Source organism: Mus musculus, chromosome 11 (genome assembly GCF_000001635.26).
Source record: "Mus musculus strain C57BL/6J chromosome 11, GRCm38.p6 C57BL/6J".
In the NCBI taxonomy this organism is placed as follows: Eukaryota; Metazoa; Chordata; class Mammalia; order Rodentia; family Muridae; genus Mus; species Mus musculus.
In genome coordinates, this window is record NC_000077.6 from 80,360,190 (window position 1) to 80,382,886 (window position 22,697).

Here is a 22,697-nt window from a genome sequence, read left to right on the forward strand (position 1 = left end):
TTTTTACACAACAAATGAACCATTGTGAGAAACCTGTTTACCTCTTCTGTGTGCATTCCAACAGGTAATCTGAGTTTTTTTCACACATCTTTGTGTGTGTGTGAAGTATAATTTCCATGTAAAATTACTGGAAATAATTAAAGGTAAGAATTAAGCTCAGTTAGGTAAAACTACCTGCCTTGACCTGGAGTTTTATCACTGTTACACAGAGGCATTTTTACACAAGGCCAACATATTTCCTGCGTACTGCACATAAGCACTCGTTTACTTCGCATCTGAACAAACACTATTTAAGCCTTTAATATTTTAAAATTAATTATTTATTTACATTTCAAATGTTGCCCCCCTCCCAGCACCCCCTCTTAGAATTCTTCATCCTATTCCCCCTCCCCTTTGTTCTGAGAGGGTGTTCCTCCATCCCCCAAGCCTTTAAAATTTAATACATTCACATTAAAATTTGAATATGACAATAGGCTTATGGTTATGAGCTGTTTTTCATATCAACAAGATAATTAATTCCATGACATCTTTTTTCAGTGGTACAGAATTTTGCAGATTCTTTGTTTTTTTGTTTTGGTTTTTTTGAGACAGGGTTTCTCTGTATAGCCCTGGCTGTCCTGGAACTCACTCTGTAGACCAGGCTGACCTCGAACTCAGAAATCCGCCTGTCTCTGCCTATGCAGATTCTTTTTAAATATAAGACTACTATATACAATTGTGTAGTGTAGTGGGCTTACATTACAAAGAAGTACCTATAAATAAGCAAAGAATATAGAGTTATGTTTTTCCTATATCCACACGTGACTTAATGCATCTCCTTTATTATTGTTTTGGTTTTCTTTTTACCAAGACAGGGTTTCTCTGTGTAACTGGCTATTCTGTAACTCATTCTGTAGACCAGGCTGACTTTGAACTCAGAGATCCATCTGCCTCTGCCTCCTGAGGGCTGGGGTTAAAGGTGTGCACCACCATTGCCTGGCTGCATTTGCGTTTATTTTTATTATTTTTTGGTAGAGCATTTGCTTTTATTTATTATTGGTATATATATTATTATTTGTGTGCACAAACATTTGGAGGTCAGAGGACAATCCTCAGGAGCCATCTACCCTTCTGTTTTCTTGTTTGTTAATAGTTAGCTCTGAAGGATGCATAGACAGAGTGAGAGAGAGAGCAGCTTGCAGGAGTGAGCTCTCCCTCCACCTTCACATGGGCTCTAGACTTGCCAGCCAGGGCCTTTATCCATTGAGCTATCTTTTTTTTTTTTCCATTTGTTTTCAGATAAGGTCTCTGCTGGCCTGAAGCTTACCAAGTCAGCTGGGCTGGCAGTAAGAACTGAGTCTCCTCCCCAGTGCTGGGACTACAAGCACATGCTAGCACTCCTGCTTCTGTATTTAAGTCCCGAGGATCAAACTGAGGTCCTTACGTTTGCATAGCGAGTACTTTACACTGAGCTGTTTCCCTAACCCCTACACTTACTTTTAGAATTCTATTTGCTCCTGATTGTGAATTTAAAAATAAAGATTACTATTTTAGAGACTCAAAATCTCGATGTCCTAATGTCGCTCATTTTTAATGATTTCCAAGTGGGCACCAAGTGCATTGGGAAAAGATTCAAGAAAAGTACCACAGAGCTGCTGACTATCCAGCCGTCAGATAGCTATAAAAATGCTACTTACATTCTTTTCTATACTGCCTATAATCCAAGCTATTAAACTTTAAAGCCATATGAAAGCATTTATGAAGATACTGAATTGTATTTCTCATTAAAGGGAAAGGAAGGGCGTGGTGACTCCTATCCCTAGACTGACTTATGGAGAAGCAAAGGCAGAAAGCCATATCATTAGTCTCTTTGAAAGTTAGAACTCAGCTCCTAGCAGGGTTTACAAGCAGTTAAGAATGCCTCCGTTTCACAGACTCATGCTCCTCTGAGCATCCCAAAGGCAGTGAGAACATAAGCCTTCTGATTTTCTAAACCAAATTCATTACCAAATGGATTTATTAAAGAGCTATGCAGAACAGCTACGCGTGTGGCTGCAGCTGGCACCCATGGGATGAGAAATGACGACTCAAGGGCTCTTGCAATTGACTCAGGGCAAAACGATCTGAGGCTTATGACAGACAGAAAGATCTAAAATCAATGAGCAATTGTGTTGAGAGGAATTTGTTTACATTTTTTAATTTTTAAAATATTGTTTATTTTCTTATTTATTGAGACAGGGACTCACTCTGTAATTCTGGCTGGCCTGAAGCTTACTATATAACTCAGTAAATCAGACTGGCCCTGAACTCAGGGAGTTCCAACTGCCTACGTCTTGTGGAAGGTTACATTCAAAGACATGAATCACCACATGTGCATTCTTATATTTGCTTGTAAAGGATATTTCCTATATTAACTGTTTTATTTCCCTTTTTCTTAATACTGCTTAAGAATTCCAGCATTTTTATCTAGAAATAAGGAAGAAAAAAATACAGGCTCCTGGCAAATAAATACCTATTGTGTAAATTGCCACAAGAGCTTTTTAGTCAGAGAGAATGTTTCATCTTGAAGCTAGTATACCCTTTCTTCTCTCTCTTCCTCTTTCTTTTCTTTCTTACTGGTTTTAGATTATTTTATGTGTATGTTTTGTCTGCATGTATATCTATACACTACATGTGTGCCTGACGCTTGAGGAGGTCAGAACAGGGTGTCAAATCCCCTGAAATTGAGCCACCAGGTAGGTGCCGGCTCCTCTCCAAGAGCAACAATGCTCTTAACTGCTGAGCTGCCTCTCCAGCCCACCATATCTTCATGTATTTATTTATTGAGTATGTAGCTCTGTATGGGTCAGAGGCAACTTGTGGAGTTGGTTCTCTCCTACCAAGTGAGTTTGGGGATTGAACATAGGTTGTCAGACTTGGTGGCAGGTTTCTTTACCTTCTGAGCCACCTTGCCAGCCCACAAGTTTCTATACATAAAGCTCATTTTTAAGTGCTTATACACTCATAATTCGTGTGTATATTCGCTTCAAAAGGTGGCTTCGTCATTCCTGCCCATTGGTTTGTATCAGGCACTCAGAGGATGAACAGGCTGTCAATGAAGCGAGCTGATGGTGCAGTAAGACCAGGAAGGTGATGACTGCCCTGTAGTCCAAGCTGGACATAAACTTACTCAGTAGCTCAGGCTGGCCTGGAACCTCACAACCTCCTGCCTCAACCTCCTGAGTAGCTGGGATTATAGGCATGTGTCATCACATCTTGCTAGGATCATGTACTTTACAAACTTCTACATTGTACTGAGAAAGGCATACTATGTTTCTTTTGGAGGAGGAAATCCTGCTAAACACTACGGTAAACTCCCAAGAAGCCAAAACTCATCTCCAGAGCTCTTTAGGCAGCACGTGCTTAGGATTTATGAGACAGCAAAATTCCCCAGCTGTAACACAGCGTCTGCCTAGGACCTGGTGAAGACATTCCTCTGATTGTTGTGTTTAATTAAATTAAACAAAAAAAGCACAAAAGGAAGAAGCTGGGGTGTTTCCAGTCATCTTAGGGCAGTGCAATCCTATAAACAATGGTAATTACAGCCCCCACATGCAGCCTCAATACACTCCATGAAACAGATCCTCAACACGGGACTGGAACTTCAGACAAGCGCTTCTCTCATGAATTCTTCAAGGACAGCCACCACACTTTTGGCCTCGGGCATTTCTTCATGTTCCACTTTAACAATCTTCAAAAGGATATCTCCACTGCCACAGTTCTTAAGGAACATGTAACATTTAAACAGAGCGTAATGATTCATCTCTGCCTGTCGGATAAATCTCTTCAAATTGTTTGTGTCTTGTATAGCCTAGAAAAAGATTGCCCTGTAAGTATGTTCAGTGACATGATGATGATGCTTGAAAAATACCCCGTCTCTAGCTGAACACTCATCGGACACTGATAATGTCGGCTTTTGTTTTGTCTCTTGACACAGGGTCTCACTATGTAGCTCTGGCTGGTCTTGAACTCTGTCTCCTGAGTGCTGGGATTAAAGTTATGTACTACCCACCCTGCTAATGTTGAACTTTAAAAAAAATACCCATTATTCCTATTGCTAAAATGCTTGCCTTTAGTGTAAAAGAATCTCACTTTAAAAAGACTTTTAAAAAAAAAAATAGCTCCTGGTACTGGAGAGATGGCTCAGCAGTTAAGAACACTGACTGCTCTTCCAGAGGTCCTGAGTCCAGTCCAATTCCCAGCAACCACATGGGGGCTCATAACCATCTGTAATGGGATCTGATGCCCTCTTCTGGTATGTCTGAAGACAGCTACAGTGTACTCATATACATTAAATAAATAAATAAATAATACAAAAAAAGCTCTTAAGGTACCAGCCCTCACTTGCAAGAATTTGAAATAATTTATTTCTGTGTTTTTCAACTGAGATGTGTCAGTTTGATGCACCCTAAATATAAGCAAGCAATTCACCCCAAAGTGGTGGAAATGAAATCACACGCATGCAGTGCCGCTGGAGAGCAGACACCTCCTGTGTTCTGAGCTCAGAGGATGCCCCATTTAAAGAACACTGTAACTGCACAAGCCCATCATTGATGCTACCACCTGCAGTAATTAAATGCAGAACAAAAACAATGTAACTGACCCATAGCCCACAGCCACCTCATTACCTTTAGTTTAAAGTTTTCCAGGACTTGTCTGAAAAGAAAAGGGTTACCGGCTTCAGCACCGTGTAAGAAAGCTTGCATCCAGTCCTCACAAAAACGGTTGCTTCCTAAACAACAGGAAATACACAAAATTAAATACCTCAGAGCACATATATGTCAGTTTTTAAAGACTTGACTTTTGTTACTCTTCCTTCTGTATATATGCTGTATGTGTACATGAGTACAGGGGCCCTGGGAGAGCAGATGTGTATTGGATATGCCGAACCCAACTCTGGGTTTCTGAAAGAAAGAGCAGCACATGCTATTAACCATCTGTCCAGTCCCAGCACATGAATTTCTTTATAAAAACTTTTTTTTTTTTTTTTTTTTTTTTTGGTATTTCAAGACAGGGTTTCTCTGTATAGCCCTGGCTGTCCTGGAGCTCACTTTGTAGACCAGGCTGTCCTCGAACTCAGAAATCCGCCTGCCTCTGCCTCCCAAGTGCTGGGATCAAAGGTGTGCGCCACCACCAGGCGGTCATAAAAACATTTTTAAATAATTATTTAAAACTCCCAGCACTCGGGACAGCAGCAGATGGATTCTATGAGTTCAAGGCCAGCCTGGTCTACAAAGCAAGTCCAAGAGAGCCAGGGCTACAACAGTTAAGTGCCATAATCACATTCCCTCTCCCCATCAGAAAGGACTGTCATTTCTATCCATACTTCAAGCTTTGGCTACGACCTTGACCTTATGTATGTGTTGTTCTGTACATGTTAGTGCTTTGTGTGGTTTTCTTAGTGGCGGTTTCACTAAACAGTGTGTCTCAGAGCCATCCTAACATGTATGTCTAGCTGACTTTTAGCTGCTCTCCATTCCGTTGTGTATTATTGATTTCCTGTTGGTAAATATTTAGGTTGCTTCCAATCTGTTATATCAAGGAATGCGTTAGAAGCTGGGTGTGCTGGTGCATGCCTTTAAATCCAGCACTTGGGAGGCAGAGGTAGAGGATGGCTGAGTCCCAGAACAGCCAGGGTTATGTAGAGATCCTCTTGCCGCAGTCAAAACAACCAAAAGGACCTTTAGAGCTGTTTGCGTGCATCTTCCTGGTCTCCCCAACTTGGGATGCAGCCTAGTTTATGTAGGAAGTTCCAGGTTTTCCAAACATTGTCTCAAAAAATAAAATAAAAAAGGCTGCCATGTGTAGCCTAACACCTTTAATCCTAGCAATCCAAGGCAGAGTGAGATCCTGTCTCAAAGAGGTCTTGGGTGGGTGAGAGAGAAGACTAGGAAAGAAAAAGTACTTGCCTCACAGAATGAGGACCTGAATTAGAGTCCCCGGACCCTGTAAAGGCTGATACACACAGTGCAAGCAGCATATGGGGAGCTAGAAGGAAGGACGGGAGAAACCCCAGAAGCTCATGAGCAAGCTCGGCCCCAAAACACTGCAGGCAACAACAAAACAGAGGCCCTGACTTAAACTTGGTGGAAAGTGAAGTTGTCCTCTGACCTGCACTTGCACACTGTAGCACTTACACTTGTTAAACTCACAAAAACGTGTGTACACACACACACATACAAAGCCTTTATATGGGGCCAGCAAGGTGACTCGGTGGGCCCAGGTATTTGCCACCAACCCTGAGTTTGATCCTGATGATGGAGAAAACCCTTTCCCACAAGTTATCCTCTGATCTTCAGATGTGTTCATATATATATGGACTAAACAGAAACATTGGAAACATTGGAAATGCCTTTAGGCTTGGGGCAGTGGCTCAGTGTATAAAATTCTTTGCCATGTGAGCATGAGGTCCTGAGGTCAGACCTCCAGCACCCACATAAAGCCAGATGCAGAAGAACGTATCCCTCTGTTCCTATACTGAGATGGAAGGTGTAGACAGGGAAAACATCCCCAAAACCTTGAGCCCAGCTAGACTGTCATACACAGCAGCCAAGGAAAAATTTTCTCGAACAAGGTAGAAATGAGGACTGACACCCAATGTTGCCATCTGACCCCCATGTGTGCTAGAATACATACACATGGATCTGCACTCACACAGACACACACTCAAAAGAACACATGGGCTGGGCGTGGTGGTGCACGTCTTTAATCCCAGCACTCGGGAGGCAGAGGCAGGCGGATTTCTGAGTTCGAGGCCAGCCTGGTCTACAAAGTGAGTGCCAGGACAGCCAGGGCTACACAGAGAAACCCTGTCTCGAAAAACAAAAACAAACAAAAAAAAAAAAAACAAAAAACAGAACAAAAGAACACATGGTGTTCTTTTGAACATGGTGGCTCACAACCATCTGTAATGAGATCTGACTCCCTCTTCTGGTGTGTCTGAAGACAGCTACAGTGTACTTACATATAATAAATAAATGAATCTTAAAAAAAAAAAAACTTTCCTAAAACAATGCCTTTAATGCCAGGTGGTGGTTGAGGTACTCTCAGAAGGCAGAGGCAGGTGAATAACTGAGTTTGAGACCAGCATAGCAAACATAATGAGTCCCAGCGTAGCTAAGGTTACACAGAGAAATTCTGTCTTGAAATACAACAACAAACAAAACAAAACAAAACAAAACAAAATACCCCAAAAAAAAACAAAATAAGAAAATGCCTTTAAGCAAGGCATGGTGATGACTGTCTATATCTTAGCACTTAGAAAGTAGAGGCAGGAGAGTTAGAAGTTCAAGGCCAACATAGCCTATATGAAACCATTTCTCAAAAGTAATAAACCGCTGGGTGTGGTGGCGCATGCCTTTAATCCCAGCACTTGGGAGGCAGAGGCAGGCAGATTTCTGAGTTCAAGGCCAGCCTGGTCTACAGAGTGAGTTCCAGGACAGCCAGGGCTACACAGAGAAACCCTGTCTCGAAAAACCAAAAAAAAAAAAAAAAAAAAAAACCAAAAAAACCCCAAAGTAACCAACCAACCAATGAAAAATAAGCCTTTATATGATGCATACTTGTAATCCTAGGAGGGCTAAGGTAGGGGGATTGCCAGCTCAAAGCCAACCTAGACTACACACTGAGAACCTGTCTTAAAATAATAAAATTTAAAAATGTCTTTATGAGTGCTTTCTGTGTTTGTTCCTGTGTACACACGAGGCTTTTCTTACACACAAGCGTGACTTGACCCCCTGTTTCTAGGACCATTAAGGTCTCAGCAAGCTTGGTACTGCACAAGAAGGACACGTCTGTATCTTGTGCTTTCTGTGCAAGAGGTCCACAAACACTGCCTCCTGGTTTCTGACTCACCTGCATTGTGGAACTGAGGCTGGGGGCCGCTACAGTCGATGATCACAGACTTATGCTGTTCCTCTGTCATGGCCATGCATAACGAGGTCATGGTGCCTTCATGAATAAGTCCCTGGAGACTGGCCACACTCAGAAACCTGTGACATATACAAGTCCTTTCCACAATCAGCACTGCAGAACCGAAGAAAACAAATGCATCCTCTACTGGGAGGGGATGGTAACATGTGGCTGGTGAGCTGGCCCAGGAAAGGGGAGGCTTTCTTCAGAAATTATATTCTTTTTTTTTTTTTTTTTTTTTTTTTTTTAATTTTTCGAGACAGGGTTTCTCTGTGTTCTCCTGGCTGTCCTGGAACTCACTCTGTAGACCAGGCTGGCCTCAAACTCAGAAATCCGCCTGCCTCTGCCTCCTAAGTGCTGGGATTAAAGGCGTGCGCCACCACACCCGGCCAGAAATTATATTCTTTACCTGTTGATGTCTCTCTTTGTTTTTTCATCCGACTCTTTAAATTCAACAGGAGTGTAACTTAGAGCCTATGAGAGAGAAAGAGAAGGGACAGTTTAACACTTGCCTCCTCTGTCCCTCACTGGCCTGACACTCCCATCCAAACGCACCGTCTCCCAGGCACTAAGGGCTACCACTGCATCTTCTGCAAGTGCTCTCAGCTAAAACCTGCTCAGTGACGGGTTTTTATTTTATTTATTAAAATATAGTTATTTTCAGACAGTCTTGCTATGCAGCATAAGTTAGCCTGGAACTTCTCATTTTCTAGCCTCAGTTTCCCCAATGCTAGGATTATAAGCATGTGTCATTACTTTTAACATTTTTTTCAGCATTTCTTTACTTATTTATTTTAATGGGAGCCGCATGCATTTGTGTGGAGGTCAGAGGTCAACTTGCAGAAGCTGAGGCTCTCCTTCCAGCATGAGGGTTCCAGGGTTTGAACTCAGGTGGTCAAGTGTGGCAGCAAATACACTGGCCCCCAAATCTATCTAATAATTTAGTGTGTGTGTGTGTGTGTGTAAACATCTCAAAGAGTATATATGTGGAAGTCAGGACAATTCTGGGATTTGCTTCTCTCCTGCCACCTGGTGGAATCTGGAGATTGAACTAAGGCCATCAGGCTTGTATGGGCCCTAAACCGTTTCATATAGTTAAAATTACCTTGTTTTTTGTTTGTTTGGTTGGTTTTCATTTTCAAATATTCTGGAAATTGCACCTATTTCCCTTTATTTCAGACAAGTGTGGTTGGACAGGCTACAGTCTTGGCACTCAAGAAGCTGAGGAAGGTAGGACTGAAAGTTTGGGATCAGGGATAGGAAAAAGACTCAGTGGGTGCGAGTGCTCACTCTTCAAGCCAGATAACCGGAGTGTGATCCCACAACCCACATAGGAAGCCAGACAGCCTGAGTGCGATCCTAGAACCCATGTAACAAGTCAGAGTTGGGGGTATGCACTATTACCCCTGCACTCCTACAGTGACATGGGAAATAGAGATGACAATCAGCAGAAAGCTCCAGGGCCACCAGCCTGTAGTACCCTACACAGAACAAGGTCTCCGTCTCTCTCTCTCTCTCTCTCTCTCTCTCACACACACAAGTAATTTAAGTCTTAAGTCTTTTCTTTAAAAAAAAGTTAAGCAATTCTAGACTATATAGTGAGGTCCTATCTTCTCCCCCCACCCTTTTTTTTTCTCATGGTTTTTTGAGACAGGGTTTCTGTGTAGCCCTGGATGTCCTGGAACTCACTCTGTAGACCAGGCTGGCCTCAAACTCAGAGATCTGCCTGCCTCTGTCTCTCAAGTGCTGGATCAAAGATGTGCACCTCCACTGCCTGGTGAAGACCTATTTTTAAAAGTGGCTAGAAAGAAGAGATTATTATTTTTTTAATGTGACCCAGCTGACATGAAATGGGACAGGTTCTTACATAAATCAGGTAGGTGCCAAATGCTCTGTGTAGCTGAGGCTGGTCCTAACCTCCTGACTCTGCTTCTACCTCCCCAGTGCTGGGAGTGCGGACATGCACCAGCACAACTGGCTTGAAAGCCCATGTTTTAGTGGAAAGATCCTGCTGAGATTTACAATTGAACCCTACCTTAATAATAAGACTTTCAGATGAGAGTCAGTAAGATGTGGGCTAAACAGCAAGCATAGTCTGGAGAAATATACAGGAAGGGAAAACTAATGTTTAGAGAAAATGAGTGTGTTTCTAATCACCAAGGTCTGCTGAGGAGATTCTAACTGGGAATACTCGTTCATGAGCAATACTTACAGCATGGAGCAGAAAGGTCAGTTTCTCCTGAAAGAGGAGAACCACCCTTTGGATGGGACACACCACATCCTCATACCAGCTATTCAGATAGGACTTTACATCATTCCCCAGACTCCTTTCCTGCATCAAGAGAGAATATCATCTGTTTTAGTATCATAGAAGCCTTTAACTTACTAGACTTTTTTCTTCAGTAGACTTTCTTTGTGTGTATGGTGTCTGTGTAAGCTAATGGTTGACATCAGGTGTCTTCCTCAATTGCTCTCTACCTTATTTTTAAATTACATTTTTGGAGTGGTGGTGGACAAGTTTGCGTCATGATGTCTGTGTTTAGAACAAAGGGCAACTTGCAGAAGTCAATTCTGGCCTTCAACCATGTGGTGCGGGAGATTGAATTTAGGTCCTCAGTCCTGGTGGTAGGCACCATCTCTCCAACTTCTCCATCTTACTTTCTTGAGTAAGGGTGTCTCACTGAGCCTGGAGCTCCACCACTTCAACTCTAGTATAACAGATGCGTGTCACCACACCCAGATTTTTTTTTAAAGATTTATTTATTTATTATATGTAAGTACACTGTAGCTATCCTCAGATACTCCAGAAGAGGGCATCAGATTTAGTTACGGATGGTTGTGAGCCACCATGTGGTTGCTGGGATTTGAACTCTGGACCTTCGAAGAGCAGTTGGCGCTCTTAACCGAGCCATCTCGCCAGCCCCACACCCAGATTTTTACGTGGATGATGGGAGTTCAAACTCAGGCTCTCATGCTTGCATTGTAAGCCCTTTACATACTAAGCCTCCCTCCTCCTTAGGCCCCTCTTCAAAACAATTTAAAATTTTTATTTTTATTTGTATGTACATAATTGTATTCCTGTGGATGCCTCCTGGAGTCTAGTATGAGGTGTTGAGTTCTCTGGAACTGAAGTTATTGGTGATTATGAACCACTAGACATGAAAGCTGGCCCTCTGGAAAAGCAGTAAGTGTTCGTAACTGATGAGCCAAGTCTCCGTTCCTTTCAATATACTCCTAATAATTAGAAAACAAAAAGTAGGAGGCTGGTGAAATGGCTCAGCCGTTAAGAACACTGACTGCTCTTCCAGAGGTCCTAAGTTCAATTCCAGTAACCACATGGTGGCTCACATATCTGATGTCCTCTTCTGGTGTGTCTGAAGACAGCTACAGTGTACTTACATATAATAAATAAATCTTTTTTAAAAAACAAAAACAAAGCCAGGCAGTGGTGGCGCACGCCTTTAATCTCAGCACTTGGGAGGCAGAGGCAGGTGGATTTCTGAGTTCAAGGCCAGCCTGGTCTACAGACTGAGTTCCAGGACAGCCAGGACTGCACAGAGAAACCCTGACTCGAAAAACCAAAAAAAAAAAAAAAAAACAAAACAAAAAAAAAAAACAAAAAACAACAACAACAAAAAAAGCACTGTCTGCCTGTCTGCTCTTCTGAAGTTCCTGAGTTAAATCCCAGCAACCACATGGTGGCTCACAACCATCTGTAATGGGATCCCATGCCGATGCTCTCTCTTGACCTTAAAATCCTAAACCTCCTAGATACTAAGATTATAGGTATGTGCCAATGTGCCAGGCCATACTGCTTTCTTTTGGGGGTGGGGATGTGGAAGTGGGGGAGGGTTGACATTTTTGTTTTGTTTTGTTTTTTCAAGACAGGATTTCTCTGTGTAGCCTTGGATGCCCTGAAACTCACTCTGCAGATCAGGCTGGCCTAGAACTCAGAGATTTGACTGCTATGCTGGAATTAAATGCTGTGCTCCCACCGTCTAACAAAAGTAGCTTTTTCAGACAGCATCTTACAGAAATCAGGTGGGTGTCAAATTCTCTGTAGCTGAGGCTAACCGTAGCCTCCAGATTTTCCTGTTTTCCACCCTTCCCAGTACTGGGAGTGTAGACATGCAGCAGCAAACTTGGCTTGGAAACATAATTTTGACAGGCTTAGATAAATTACTCAATATAGACATAACCAATTCATAAAATAATGAAATGAAATATTTCTAAAACTTGAGATCTATAGACTATGGCATAGCATATCTCCAATGGACCACTAGTGCTAACCAAAATATGAATCCTATGTGCCTAGAAACCAGATAAAGATAACAGATACCTTCCCCACCAGGTATGTTACTAACCGCCACTGAATTTTACATAGATTTGTCTTTCTTCTTTCATTTTATTTCTCTGTGAGTGTGCATGCATCTGCCCTAGATGTCAGAGAACAACCCACGTGTACTGGCTGGTTTTGTGTATCAACTTGACACAGGCTGGAGTTATCACAGAGAAAGGAGCTTCAGTTGAGAAAATGCTTCTATGAGATCCAGCTGTAAGGCATTTTCTCAATTAGTGATCAAGCGGGAGGGCCCATTGTGGATGGTGCTATCCCTGGGCTGGTAGTCTTGGGTTCTATAAGAAAGCAAGCTGGGAAAGCCAGGGGAAGCAAGCCAGTAAGGAACATCCCTCCATGGCCCCTGCATCAGCTCCTGCTTCCTGACCTGCCTGAGTTCCAGTCCTGACTTCCTTTAGTGATGAACAGAGGTGTGGGATGTATATGCTAAATAAACCCTTTCCTCCCCAACTTGCTTCTTGGTCATGATGTTTGTGCAGGAATAGAAACCTTGACTAAGACACCATGTAAGTCAGTTCTCTCTTTCCACAATGTGAGTCCTGGGTGTCAAACTCAAGCCAGTCAGACTTGGTGGCAGGCACATTTACTTTTGAGCCATCTCACCAGCTGTCTTTTTTTTATTTTATTTTAATTTTAATTTTATGGGTATTTTGCCTCCATGTCTGTCTACCACTTGTATATCTGGTACTCAAAGAGGTAAGAAGATGTCAGATGCCCTGGAACTGGAGTTATAGATGGTTGTAAGCTGCCATGTAAGTGCTGGGAATTGAACCTGAGTCCTCTGGAAGAACAGTCAATGCTCTGACCACTGAGCCATCTCCCCAGCTTCTTGTTTTGCTTTTGAGATGGGGTCCACTATGTAGCTCTGGTAGGCTTGGAATTAGCTATGTAAACTAGGCTAGCCTCAAACTCTGCCTCCCAAGCACAGGGATGTCAGGTGTGGATTTCCTCAATTGGATTTAATAAGTTTTCATTGGTGCAACATCCAAAGTAGAATCATGAAACCTTCATTGCCTCCCTGCCTGTGTCACACAGCACTGATCTACTGCCCACAAGGTGAGGAATTTAGAAGTGTTGGTGGCTACCAAGCGACCAGACTAGTACAGTCATGACACGTTCATGTTCATCACTCCAGTCTTACAAAGCTCAAGTCAGACACCTTACCTCACAATTCATGTTATTCTTCAGCCCTTGAATATACTTGTCCAGTTCAAGCCTGAAAGTATGTTCTTAAGGAAGAGACACAGGATGATCCATCAATATTTTACCTCCCATCCAGAAACACAACATTTCACCTGAGTGTAGTGCCATGTGTCCTTAATTCTAGCACTCAGCGTCAGAGGTGGTGGATCACTGTAAGTTTGAGGCTAGCCTGGTCTACATAATAAGTTCCATGCCAGGACTGCAAAGTGAGACCCTGTCTATCTGTCTGTCTGTCCCTCTCTTTTACAAACACACACACACACACACACACACACACACACACACACAGCCTATGCAAATGGCCACAAATGACATTTCAATATGCCCTGAAGGGTAACTTGCTACTTGCCCAGGTGCTCTCCCTCCTGATACCTTGAATACCACAGAAAGGATATAGCTCCAGTCCTTTTTCAGAGCCTCCTAAGAAGCAGACCACATATTCAGAAGGGTTATGTTCAGATTCCATTGCTGCTATTTCAGGAAGCAGTTTTTCCTGTTGGAAAAGGCAGTAATAACAACCAACTCGGTAACCTGGAATTCTAGAAAAGAAAGGAAAAAGTAAAGTGGAGTAGCTGGGTACTCACGCTCCTCACTCTGCAGACCTAACCTCTGAAGCAGGTCTTGATCTGGAAACACTTTCAGATCACCCCTCATTCAGAGCTCCCCAACCCTCTCCTCGTACTCATATCAGCAGAAGGAGCATGACCCAGGTGAGGTTTAATTAAGCAGCCCACAGATCAGGCGTGGTGAGCGCACCAACCCTAGTCCTAAGAGGTAGACACAGGTAGATCTCTGTGAGTTCAAGAACAGCCTGGTCTACATGGTGAGTTCCAGACCAGTCAGGGTTACATGGTGAGACATTGCCTCATAAAAACAAACCAGCCAGCCTCTAACAAGAGGTTCACTGCATTCCACTGTCTTATGTGATAAATCCAGGGGCCTGGGAGATGGCGTGGTAGTTAAAAGAGCACTAGGTACTCTTCTAAAAGACCCAGGTTTGGGTTCCAGCACGTGGTGGCTCACAACCATCAGTATCTCCAATTCCTGGGGATCCTGACACCCTCTTCTGGTCTCTGCAGGCAATAGGCACACACCTTGTGCATAGACATTCATGCAGGCAAAACACCCATATACATAAAATATTTTTTAATTGTTTAAAGAAAAATCTACACAAATTTCAACTTTGTTCATAGAATATCCATGTTTACATGGAAATAAGCATGTTCCCCCTCTTTTAACCTTCATGTGTCTTGGATGTTCCAGGTTTACCCAGCAGCTTTCTCCTCGGGTCAGAGGTATATACCCCCAAGGGAACCTATACTTAAACAAATGCTGTGTCTGAAGGAGTATAATGGCAAGACTAAGCCTGACTTCCCTGTGACCTTGGGCTTCCAAGTTCACTTCTCGGTGTTTACTTCTGCACTAGAAATTAAGATAACTGCCCATCTCCCTTTGTAAGAAGAACTACATCAGCATTTGTGAAAGCACATTATAAATCATGGGCATACGCTTTCCACTTTGGTAAGAACAGAGGGCTTTGCACCCACCAGGAGATGCGCTCTATCAAGGCTACCTCTCCAGCTCGAGCTCCTTCTGTGTAAGTATAAAGTAGACTAAAGTACACTAGGGGGCCAGAATCTCAATCAGTCTAACTTCGTAACACTTATGTGTGAGATTCAGTGCTCTGGCTGGGAGTGGAAGGGCAGGAGGTGCCAGAGAACAGAAAACAAAGACGTTTTCTGCAGGTCTAGATCTCTTCCAGTTTCTCCACACCTCTCAGGTTTAGCTCAGACATAAGAACACAGGAGACAGCATATTTTATTCTTACCTCAGCTCTACAGATGCAACATTACCCAGCCCTTCAAAGACCGCTCCCTTGGAAAGACGCTTAGCAATGAAACTGCGAAGTTCCGGCTCCACTTCAGATGGTAGATTAGTATCCACCAAGGAGAGGCTTGACAGATGAGAAACACACATTTCTTACCAGGGATACACTCAAACCCATAAGGCAGATATAATGAATCAATGCCAGGGCCCCTAAGTAGCCCAGGCTGGTCTTGAACTAGTTACATAGTTTAGGTTAACCTTAAACTTGCCCCAGGCTAGCATTGCTGTACCAATTTCAGAGTCTCTCTTAAGGATGCTATCAACTAGTCAGCTAGTTAATTTCACCAATCGAAGCAGGCTTATCTCTGTGAATTCCAGGGAAGCCTGGTCTACAAAGCAAGTTCTAGAACAGCCAGGCTTACACAGAGAAACCCTGGCTCAAAAAATAAAAAAATAAATAAAAGAAAGAAAGGAGGAAGGAAGGAAGGAAAAAAGAAAAAAAGAAAGCTGTCTTCTTGATGCCCCTGTTGGAGAGGGTCATTGTTCACACTTGGAATGTCCCCCAAAGGCAGGTTTGGCTCCCACACCACAGTGCTATTGAAACTATTAGAACCTGTATTTGTTGGACACAAGGTAAGTCTCTGGAAATATGACCCTAACAACATATCAGAACCCTGACTGGTTGGGCAGCTGGCTGGGAGCTGCCTGCTTCTCTCCCTCTTTGCATCTTTCCCCTAGCCACCTTGAAGTTAACAGGCTCTTCTGCTGTTTGTTCTGCTATGAATTCCTGTTGCCACAGGCTCACCAGAAACAGGGCTAAGAAACTACGTGGACTGAAACTGAGCCAAATTAACCTTACCTCCTTAAAGATCATTATCTTGCCATAGGTAGCAGCGCACACCTTTAGAATCAGGGACTGAGAGGCAGAGGGATTGGGAGGCAGAGGCAGGCAGATCCCTGTGAGTTCAAGACCTGGTCTACTTAGTAAGTTCCAGGACAGCTAGAGCTATGTCGAGAGAAATCCTATCTCAAAAACAACAATCACAAAAAGATGATTATCTCAGATAAAGTTCACTGTCTGGGCTTGGCTAGAGTTTACAAAGCATTATCAGTATTTGCATCTGCTCTTGCCTTGAATAAAAGAAAGAGCCAAGGAGGAGGTCAGGAGAGGTTCCTATAGGACAGGAGGAGCTGAAGGTTTGACTCAGAGAAAGTGCAGTGACAACAAGACACCCCACTGACACCTACAGATAGATATGCACAGCCCAGGAAAGCAATGAGTTATGCCTGTTTTTACCTGAAATCATCACCAGAGGGGGTTTCTGCATTTATGCCACCTGAACGTCCATCATCACTATCCCCTCGATTCTGTGTCAATCTGCAAATACAACAGTGCTATCAGTTATAGGCTATCAATCAAGCCTTCGCAAGCTGGGTAAAAGCAAGGGTTCAGCAAAAAAACGCTGCAAGCCCACACTGCCTAATCTCATGACAGAAACCCCATAAGAGAGGGCTGACAAGAGGCCCCTTTCTCTTCAGGGTATTTAATAAATAGAGAAAAGACCTAATATCCCGAAAGTTTGAAGAAATTCATCTTTAAAGATAAGGGATAGAAAGATGGCTCAATAGTTTAGAGCATCGCTGCTCTTCCAGAGGACTCAAGTTCAATTCCCAGCACCTGTGTGGCAGCTCACAACTGTCTCTATCTTCTGTTCCAGGGAACCAGACAGCCTCACAGAGACATGCAGGCAGGCAAAACACCAATGCAAATATTTTTATTCAGAAAATATAAATTAACTAAAATAAAAAATAATAAGCAGGGCCCGGAGAAATATCTCAGAGATTAAACAGCGCTTACTGTTCTTGGGGAATGATCCTAGTTTGGTTCCAAGCACCCACTTAGGGCACCTCACAACTACCTGTAACTCAAGTTCCAGATGTATCTGACACCTCTGGCCTCAGTGGGCATCAGTATGCATGTGCGAATACCCACACACAAACACATAATTAAAAAAATTAAAAATACACCTTAAAGAATAAGTTCCAGGGCCAAAAGGGCTCCTGGAAAGTCAGTCGGGGTTTTCCGGGGATACCGAGGGGAAAAAGAGGCAAACTCCGATGAACAGATGTCAGGGGCTACGATGACAGGGGCTGCAAGAGGACAGTGGCTTGGGAGTGCTGGGCATAAAAGCCCAGAAGAGCCGGGAAGAACCGACTGAGGCCAGGAAGGCCCATCGGGCCAGAGACCTTGGCTGGGAGAGGAGATGGTGAGTGGGGGCCGCGGGGTGCAAGGCCGGGCGGCGGGGCCGCGGGCGCAGCGGGCAGGGCGCGGGCACCTGCTTCCGCGGAAGCTGTACAGGCAGTAGTGGCTGCTGGGAGGCGGCTCGAGTCTCCGCTCCTCCGCGGAGCCACCCTCTTCGCTGCTCTCCAGCTCCTTTTCATCCCCATCCAGCGATTCCTGCAAAGACGGGAGCATCGCGGCAACCTCCTCGGGGCCCTGTGTCCCCGTCAAACAGTTCCCCCGCGGCCGGGCTGTCCTTTGTGCGCCGGCTCGACTTCCTCCCCGCCCTCGCACATCTGAGTTCCGCCGCCTCCCGAATCCTGGACTTGGAAACTGGGTTGGAGAAACCTGTTCTTCTGGGGGGGGGGGGGGGAGGACTCTCTGAGAACCCCTTAGCATTTCCTTTTATTTCCTTTTAACTGACTTTGTCTCCACCAGTTAACGCATCAAGGAGCCAGTATGTGTTAAAGGTGGTGCGATCCTGACGTGCATGTAACGGTTTGCTCAAAGACAAGAATTTAGCCTGCCCTAAAGGAGCGCTCTTTTAATTCTAGCACTCTGGAGGCAGAGGCTGGAGAACTTCAGTGAGCTCCAGGCCTCCCTAGGTTACAAACCCTGTTCCAGGCCAGCCAGGACTACAGAGACCCTGCCTCAAAAATAAAATTAAATAAAAATTAAATAGGGCTGGAGAGATGGCTCAGTGGTTAAGAGCACTGACTGCTCTTTCAGAGGTCCTGAGTTCAATTCCCAGCAACCACATGGTGGCTCACAACCATCAATATCGGGATCTGATGCCCTCTTTTGGTGTGTGTGAAGATAGCTACTACTGTGTACTGCTGGAGAAATGGCTCAGTGGGTAAGAATACCCAACTGCTCTTCCGAAGGTCCTGAGTTCAAATCCCAGCAACCACATGGTGGCTCACAACCATCCTTAATGAGATCTGACTCCCTCTTCTGGAGTGTCTGAAGACAGCTACAGTGTACTTACATATAATAAAAATAAAATAAACTTTAAAAAAAGGAAGGAAAGAAGGAAGAAACCTGTTGAGAAGGGATTATGGAAGTGTTATATGTGTTGATCTACATGGGGGTTCCATAGGCATGTGTAAAGGACAAAGTATACAATAAAGATGCTTACATTAAAAAAATGGAAGATCCTGGAGACCATATCTGTTTTGATCCCTCTGTCCCTTCTTGGCATACCCTGCCCCCTCCCCCTGCTTGCTTGCTCTTTCATTTGTTTTCTTTTTCTTTTATTTCTTTTTTTCTTTCTTTCTTTCTTTCTTTTTTTTTTTTTTTTTTTCTTTTTGATACAGGGTTTTTCTGTGTGGCCTCTGTGGACTGCAAAGTGTGGCCTACCTGAGACTTCACTAGATGGATTTTTTTTTTTTATTTATTATATATAAGTACACTGTAGCTGTTTTCAGACACACCAGAAGAGGGAGTCAGATCTTGTTACGGATGGTTGTGAGCCACCATGTAGTTGCTGGGATTTGAACTCTGGACCTTCGGAAGAGCAGTCGGGTGCTCTTACCCACTGAGCCATCTCACCAGTCCCCTAGATGGATTTTAATATAAGTAACTTGTAACAAATCTGTTAGAACTGATGAAAGTCAACAGGAAAAACCAGCAATCATAGGGAAGTGCTCTTACTGAGAGAGACAGGAACAGTACAGAAGAAAGTGAAGGGACAAGAGTCCAGGGTCTGGAAAACGCTCATTCATAAACACTCAGAACCACGATGGATGGTGCGCCATCCAAAGAGGTCCATAGCGGAAACAAACCCAGCTAAATACCGTTCTGTTTCAGACTGGTCGGCTTTTTATGAGAAAGTACCATAAACTGGGCCATTTATAAAAACAGAAATGATGGTGCATACCTTTAGTCCTAGCACTCAAAGGCAGATCTCTGAGTCCAAGGCCAAGCTGGCATATACAGTGAGTTTCAAGCCAGCCAAGGATACACAAGTGAGACTTTATCTCAACAAACAAGCAAATCCAAGAACAAATAAAAATGGAAATGTATTTCTCCCAGTCTGGAAGAAGGGAAGTTACAGATGGAGGAGGGCCTGGCAGGTGTGGTGTCAGGAAAGGACCCTCTCTCTTCTTGTTCTTGGAATGATGACCTCTTGCTCTGTCCTCACAGGCTAGGAAGGTTGGCTCTTTTTTTTTTTTTTTTTTTTTTTTTTTTTGAGACAGGGTTTCTCTGTGTAGCCCTGGCTGTCCTGGAACTCACTCTGTAGACCAGGCTGTCCTGGAACTCAGAAATCCGCCTGCCTCTGCCTCCTGAGTGCTGGGATTAAAGGCGTGCTCCACCATGCCCGGCGATGGCTCGTATTTTTATCACTGAGTTGTTGTGTGCATGTTCTAGACCTAAGCCCCTTCACAGATATATGGTTTACAATATTTTCCCCCATCCTGTGGGGAGAGTCTTTTGTTCTGCAAAGGATACTTATAAAAAAGCATTTTGGGGGTTGGAGAGATGGATGGCTCATGGGGTAAGAGCACTGACTACCCTTCCAAAGGTCCTGAGTTCAATTCCCAGCAACCACATGGTGGCTCACAACTATCTGTAATGAGGTCTGATGCCCTCTTCTGATGTGTCTGAAGATAGCTACAGTGTACTCATATAAATAAAATAAATCTTAAAAAAAAAGCATTTTGAGACGCTAGACAAGGATGTTGGCTCTCAGAGGCAGAGGCAGGAGGATATCTGAGTTTGAGGCCACCTTGGTCTACAGAGAAAGTTCTAGAACATCCAGGGGTACACAGAAAAACTCTGTCTCAAAAAGACTTTTATTTTTAATTTTTGGGATTGGAAGGCTCAGTAGTTAGGAGCACGTACTACTCTTGCCAAAGACTTGAGTTTAATTTCCAAAATCCAGGTCATGAGATTTACAGCTCCCTGTTAACTCCAGTTCCAGAGAGATCAGAGGTTCATGGTCTCCTTGGACATCTATACCAAGAAGACTGCTCAGACGTGGGTTTAGGCCAAGAGAAAGTCTTGGTTAGCTAGTCAGAAAGTACTGTGCACATTCAGGATCCTAGTGTAGTTCTGAGCACTTCCCAAGGTGAGCTTTTAGCCCAATAATCTTGTCCTGCTTTGACGTACTCTAGTTAACAAGAGCAGTTAGCCAGAAACAGAACTATAAGAGAGAAAAAAAGCAACGTTAGTCCATTTAGAGAATTTCCCATATCTATGAACTTTGATGAATCAGGCCATTTTGGCAGTGCTGTCTAAGTGCTGAGTGCTATCCTAAATGGTAGTTCCATCATGGAGGCAGTTGTGTTAAGGTTTGGGGCCCTGTTATACACACCCAACGCACAGAGACACACACATACACCTATAACTACTAATAATAAATCTTTAAATTTCACATTATTGTGTAGGGTCTAAGCATGGAATGTACACACTAAATGACACAGAGGTCAGACATCACCTTTTGGAGCCTACTTCTCTGAGTTCTGGGATTATAGGCTGTGCTTCCATGGAATGCCTAGGGTTGACCCAAAGCTTTGTGCATGCTGGGCAAACATTCTACCTACTAAGCTCCAGACCCATACAGATCCAGCCCCTTAACTATCTGATCTATATTAACAGGTTAAAAATGACCCCAATATCCTGGGTTTGTTGAGAAAATATAAAAACACAACTCATGAAATGTTTCATGGATATATTCCCTGATTTTACTTCTTTTTTTTTTCTTTCTTTCTCTCTTTTACTGATTTGTTTATTGTTTGTTTGTTTGATAAGACAGGGTTTCTCTGTGTAGCCTTAGCTGTCCTGGAACCCTCTGTAGGCCAGGCTGGAGATCTGCCAGCCTCTGCCTCCCAGTGTTGGGATTAAAGGCAAGGCTGTGACTCTACATTTTTAAAGCACAAGCTTGTAGAGTCCTATTGATTCCACTTATGGGGTTCATCTCATGAAAACAGGGTAGTGTCCTAGCAACCGTATGAACTCAGAAACATCAGATTCTCATAGATCTGTGCAAACACAGTATAGGTTGTCCCGAAGACAGAATTCAGACAGAATTGAAAGGCAACCTAAGACTTTGGGCGGCAGTATTAGAAAATTGTAAAAGTTAAAAAAAGGAGTAATTAAGCCAGGCAGTGGTGGTCCATGACTTTAATCCTAGCACTTGGGAGGCAGAGGCAGGCGGATTTCTGCTTTTGAGGCTAGCCTGGTCTACAGAGTGAGTTTCAGTGCTCTTAACAGCTGAGCCATCTCTCCAGGCCCCTCAATCTTACTTTTAAATGAAGTTTCATGTATCCCAGGCATTATTTAATTCACTATGTAACTGAGGTTAGACCTTTAACTCCAGCCTCAGCCTCCTGGAATTCCCTGATTGCAGGCATGTTCCACCAACATTTTTTGTTTGCGAACCTTTCTGTGGTTTCAAGAGACTTCAGCATATACAATATCCAATTCTCTTACACTCTTCCTTGCCACATTTTCCAGGATTATCTTTTGCCAGCAACACTTTTCCTGTCTTGTTACTTTTAAGTTCAAATCCTCAAACACTGCATTTTATCAGTAATTAAAACTTCGATACAAGGTTTCTCTACATAACCCTGAATGTTCTATGTAGGCAGGAACCTGGCTATACATTCAGATCCACCAGCCTCAGCCTTTTGAGTGCTGGGATTAAAGGCATGCACCATCCATGCTTGGCTCACTGCATTTTAAAAAAAAAATTTTTTTTTTTTTATTCAAAGACAAGATCAGGCTTTGTTCTCCAGGCTAGCCTCTAAGTCTTAGCCTCATAGCATTTTCTGTCTTGGCCTTCTGAGTGCTGGGACAACAGACACAAGACCCAGGTAATAAGATAACTTAAGCTTTCTCCCACTGCATCTTCTTTCATCTTTCTAAACATTCCTATGTTCTCCGAAGCCGCTTAAGGATTGCCTTTTTGCGATTCTGAAGCACTTCACATTTCCCTTATCGCTACTGCTGATCTCACCCATACTGCTTCCTAGACTGTGGTTCACTGAAAAAAAAAACGGTAACTCTTCCTTGACCATATACGCCCCACTCCCGAAAGGCAACTGAAACAAGATTTAAAAATTGACCAGGTCGCAATCCGGGCGTGTGCCTTTAATC

The 22,697-nt window shown here is 43.5% G+C and overlaps 1 protein-coding gene across 4 annotated transcripts; it reads right to left on the reverse strand.

Annotated features, from left to right (window-relative positions):
* Positions 1–302: 302 nt before the first annotated feature.
* Positions 303–17,859, reverse strand: 5730455P16Rik (RIKEN cDNA 5730455P16 gene). 4 transcript variants are annotated; one of them, NM_027472.3, is made up of 10 exons: positions 17,653–17,826; positions 16,614–16,694; positions 15,318–15,443; positions 13,885–14,028; positions 13,451–13,508; positions 10,142–10,261; positions 8,339–8,403; positions 7,873–8,009; positions 4,647–4,750; positions 303–3,829 (listed from the first exon to the last, which is right to left on the reverse strand). In NM_027472.3, the coding sequence occupies exons 1-10, from the start codon at positions 17,790–17,792 to the stop codon at positions 3,623–3,625; spliced, it is 1,182 nt and encodes a 393-aa protein (NP_081748.1). In that variant the 5' UTR covers positions 17,793–17,826; the 3' UTR covers positions 303–3,622. The 4 variants fall into 4 exon arrangements, with proteins under 4 accessions (NP_081748.1, XP_006534261.1, XP_006534262.1 ...); XM_006534198.3 differs by having other exon boundaries at positions 1,249–3,829; positions 17,564–17,842; XM_006534199.4 differs by having other exon boundaries at positions 1,249–3,829; positions 13,885–13,982; positions 17,653–17,838.
* Positions 17,860–22,697: the final 4,838 nt, after the last annotated feature.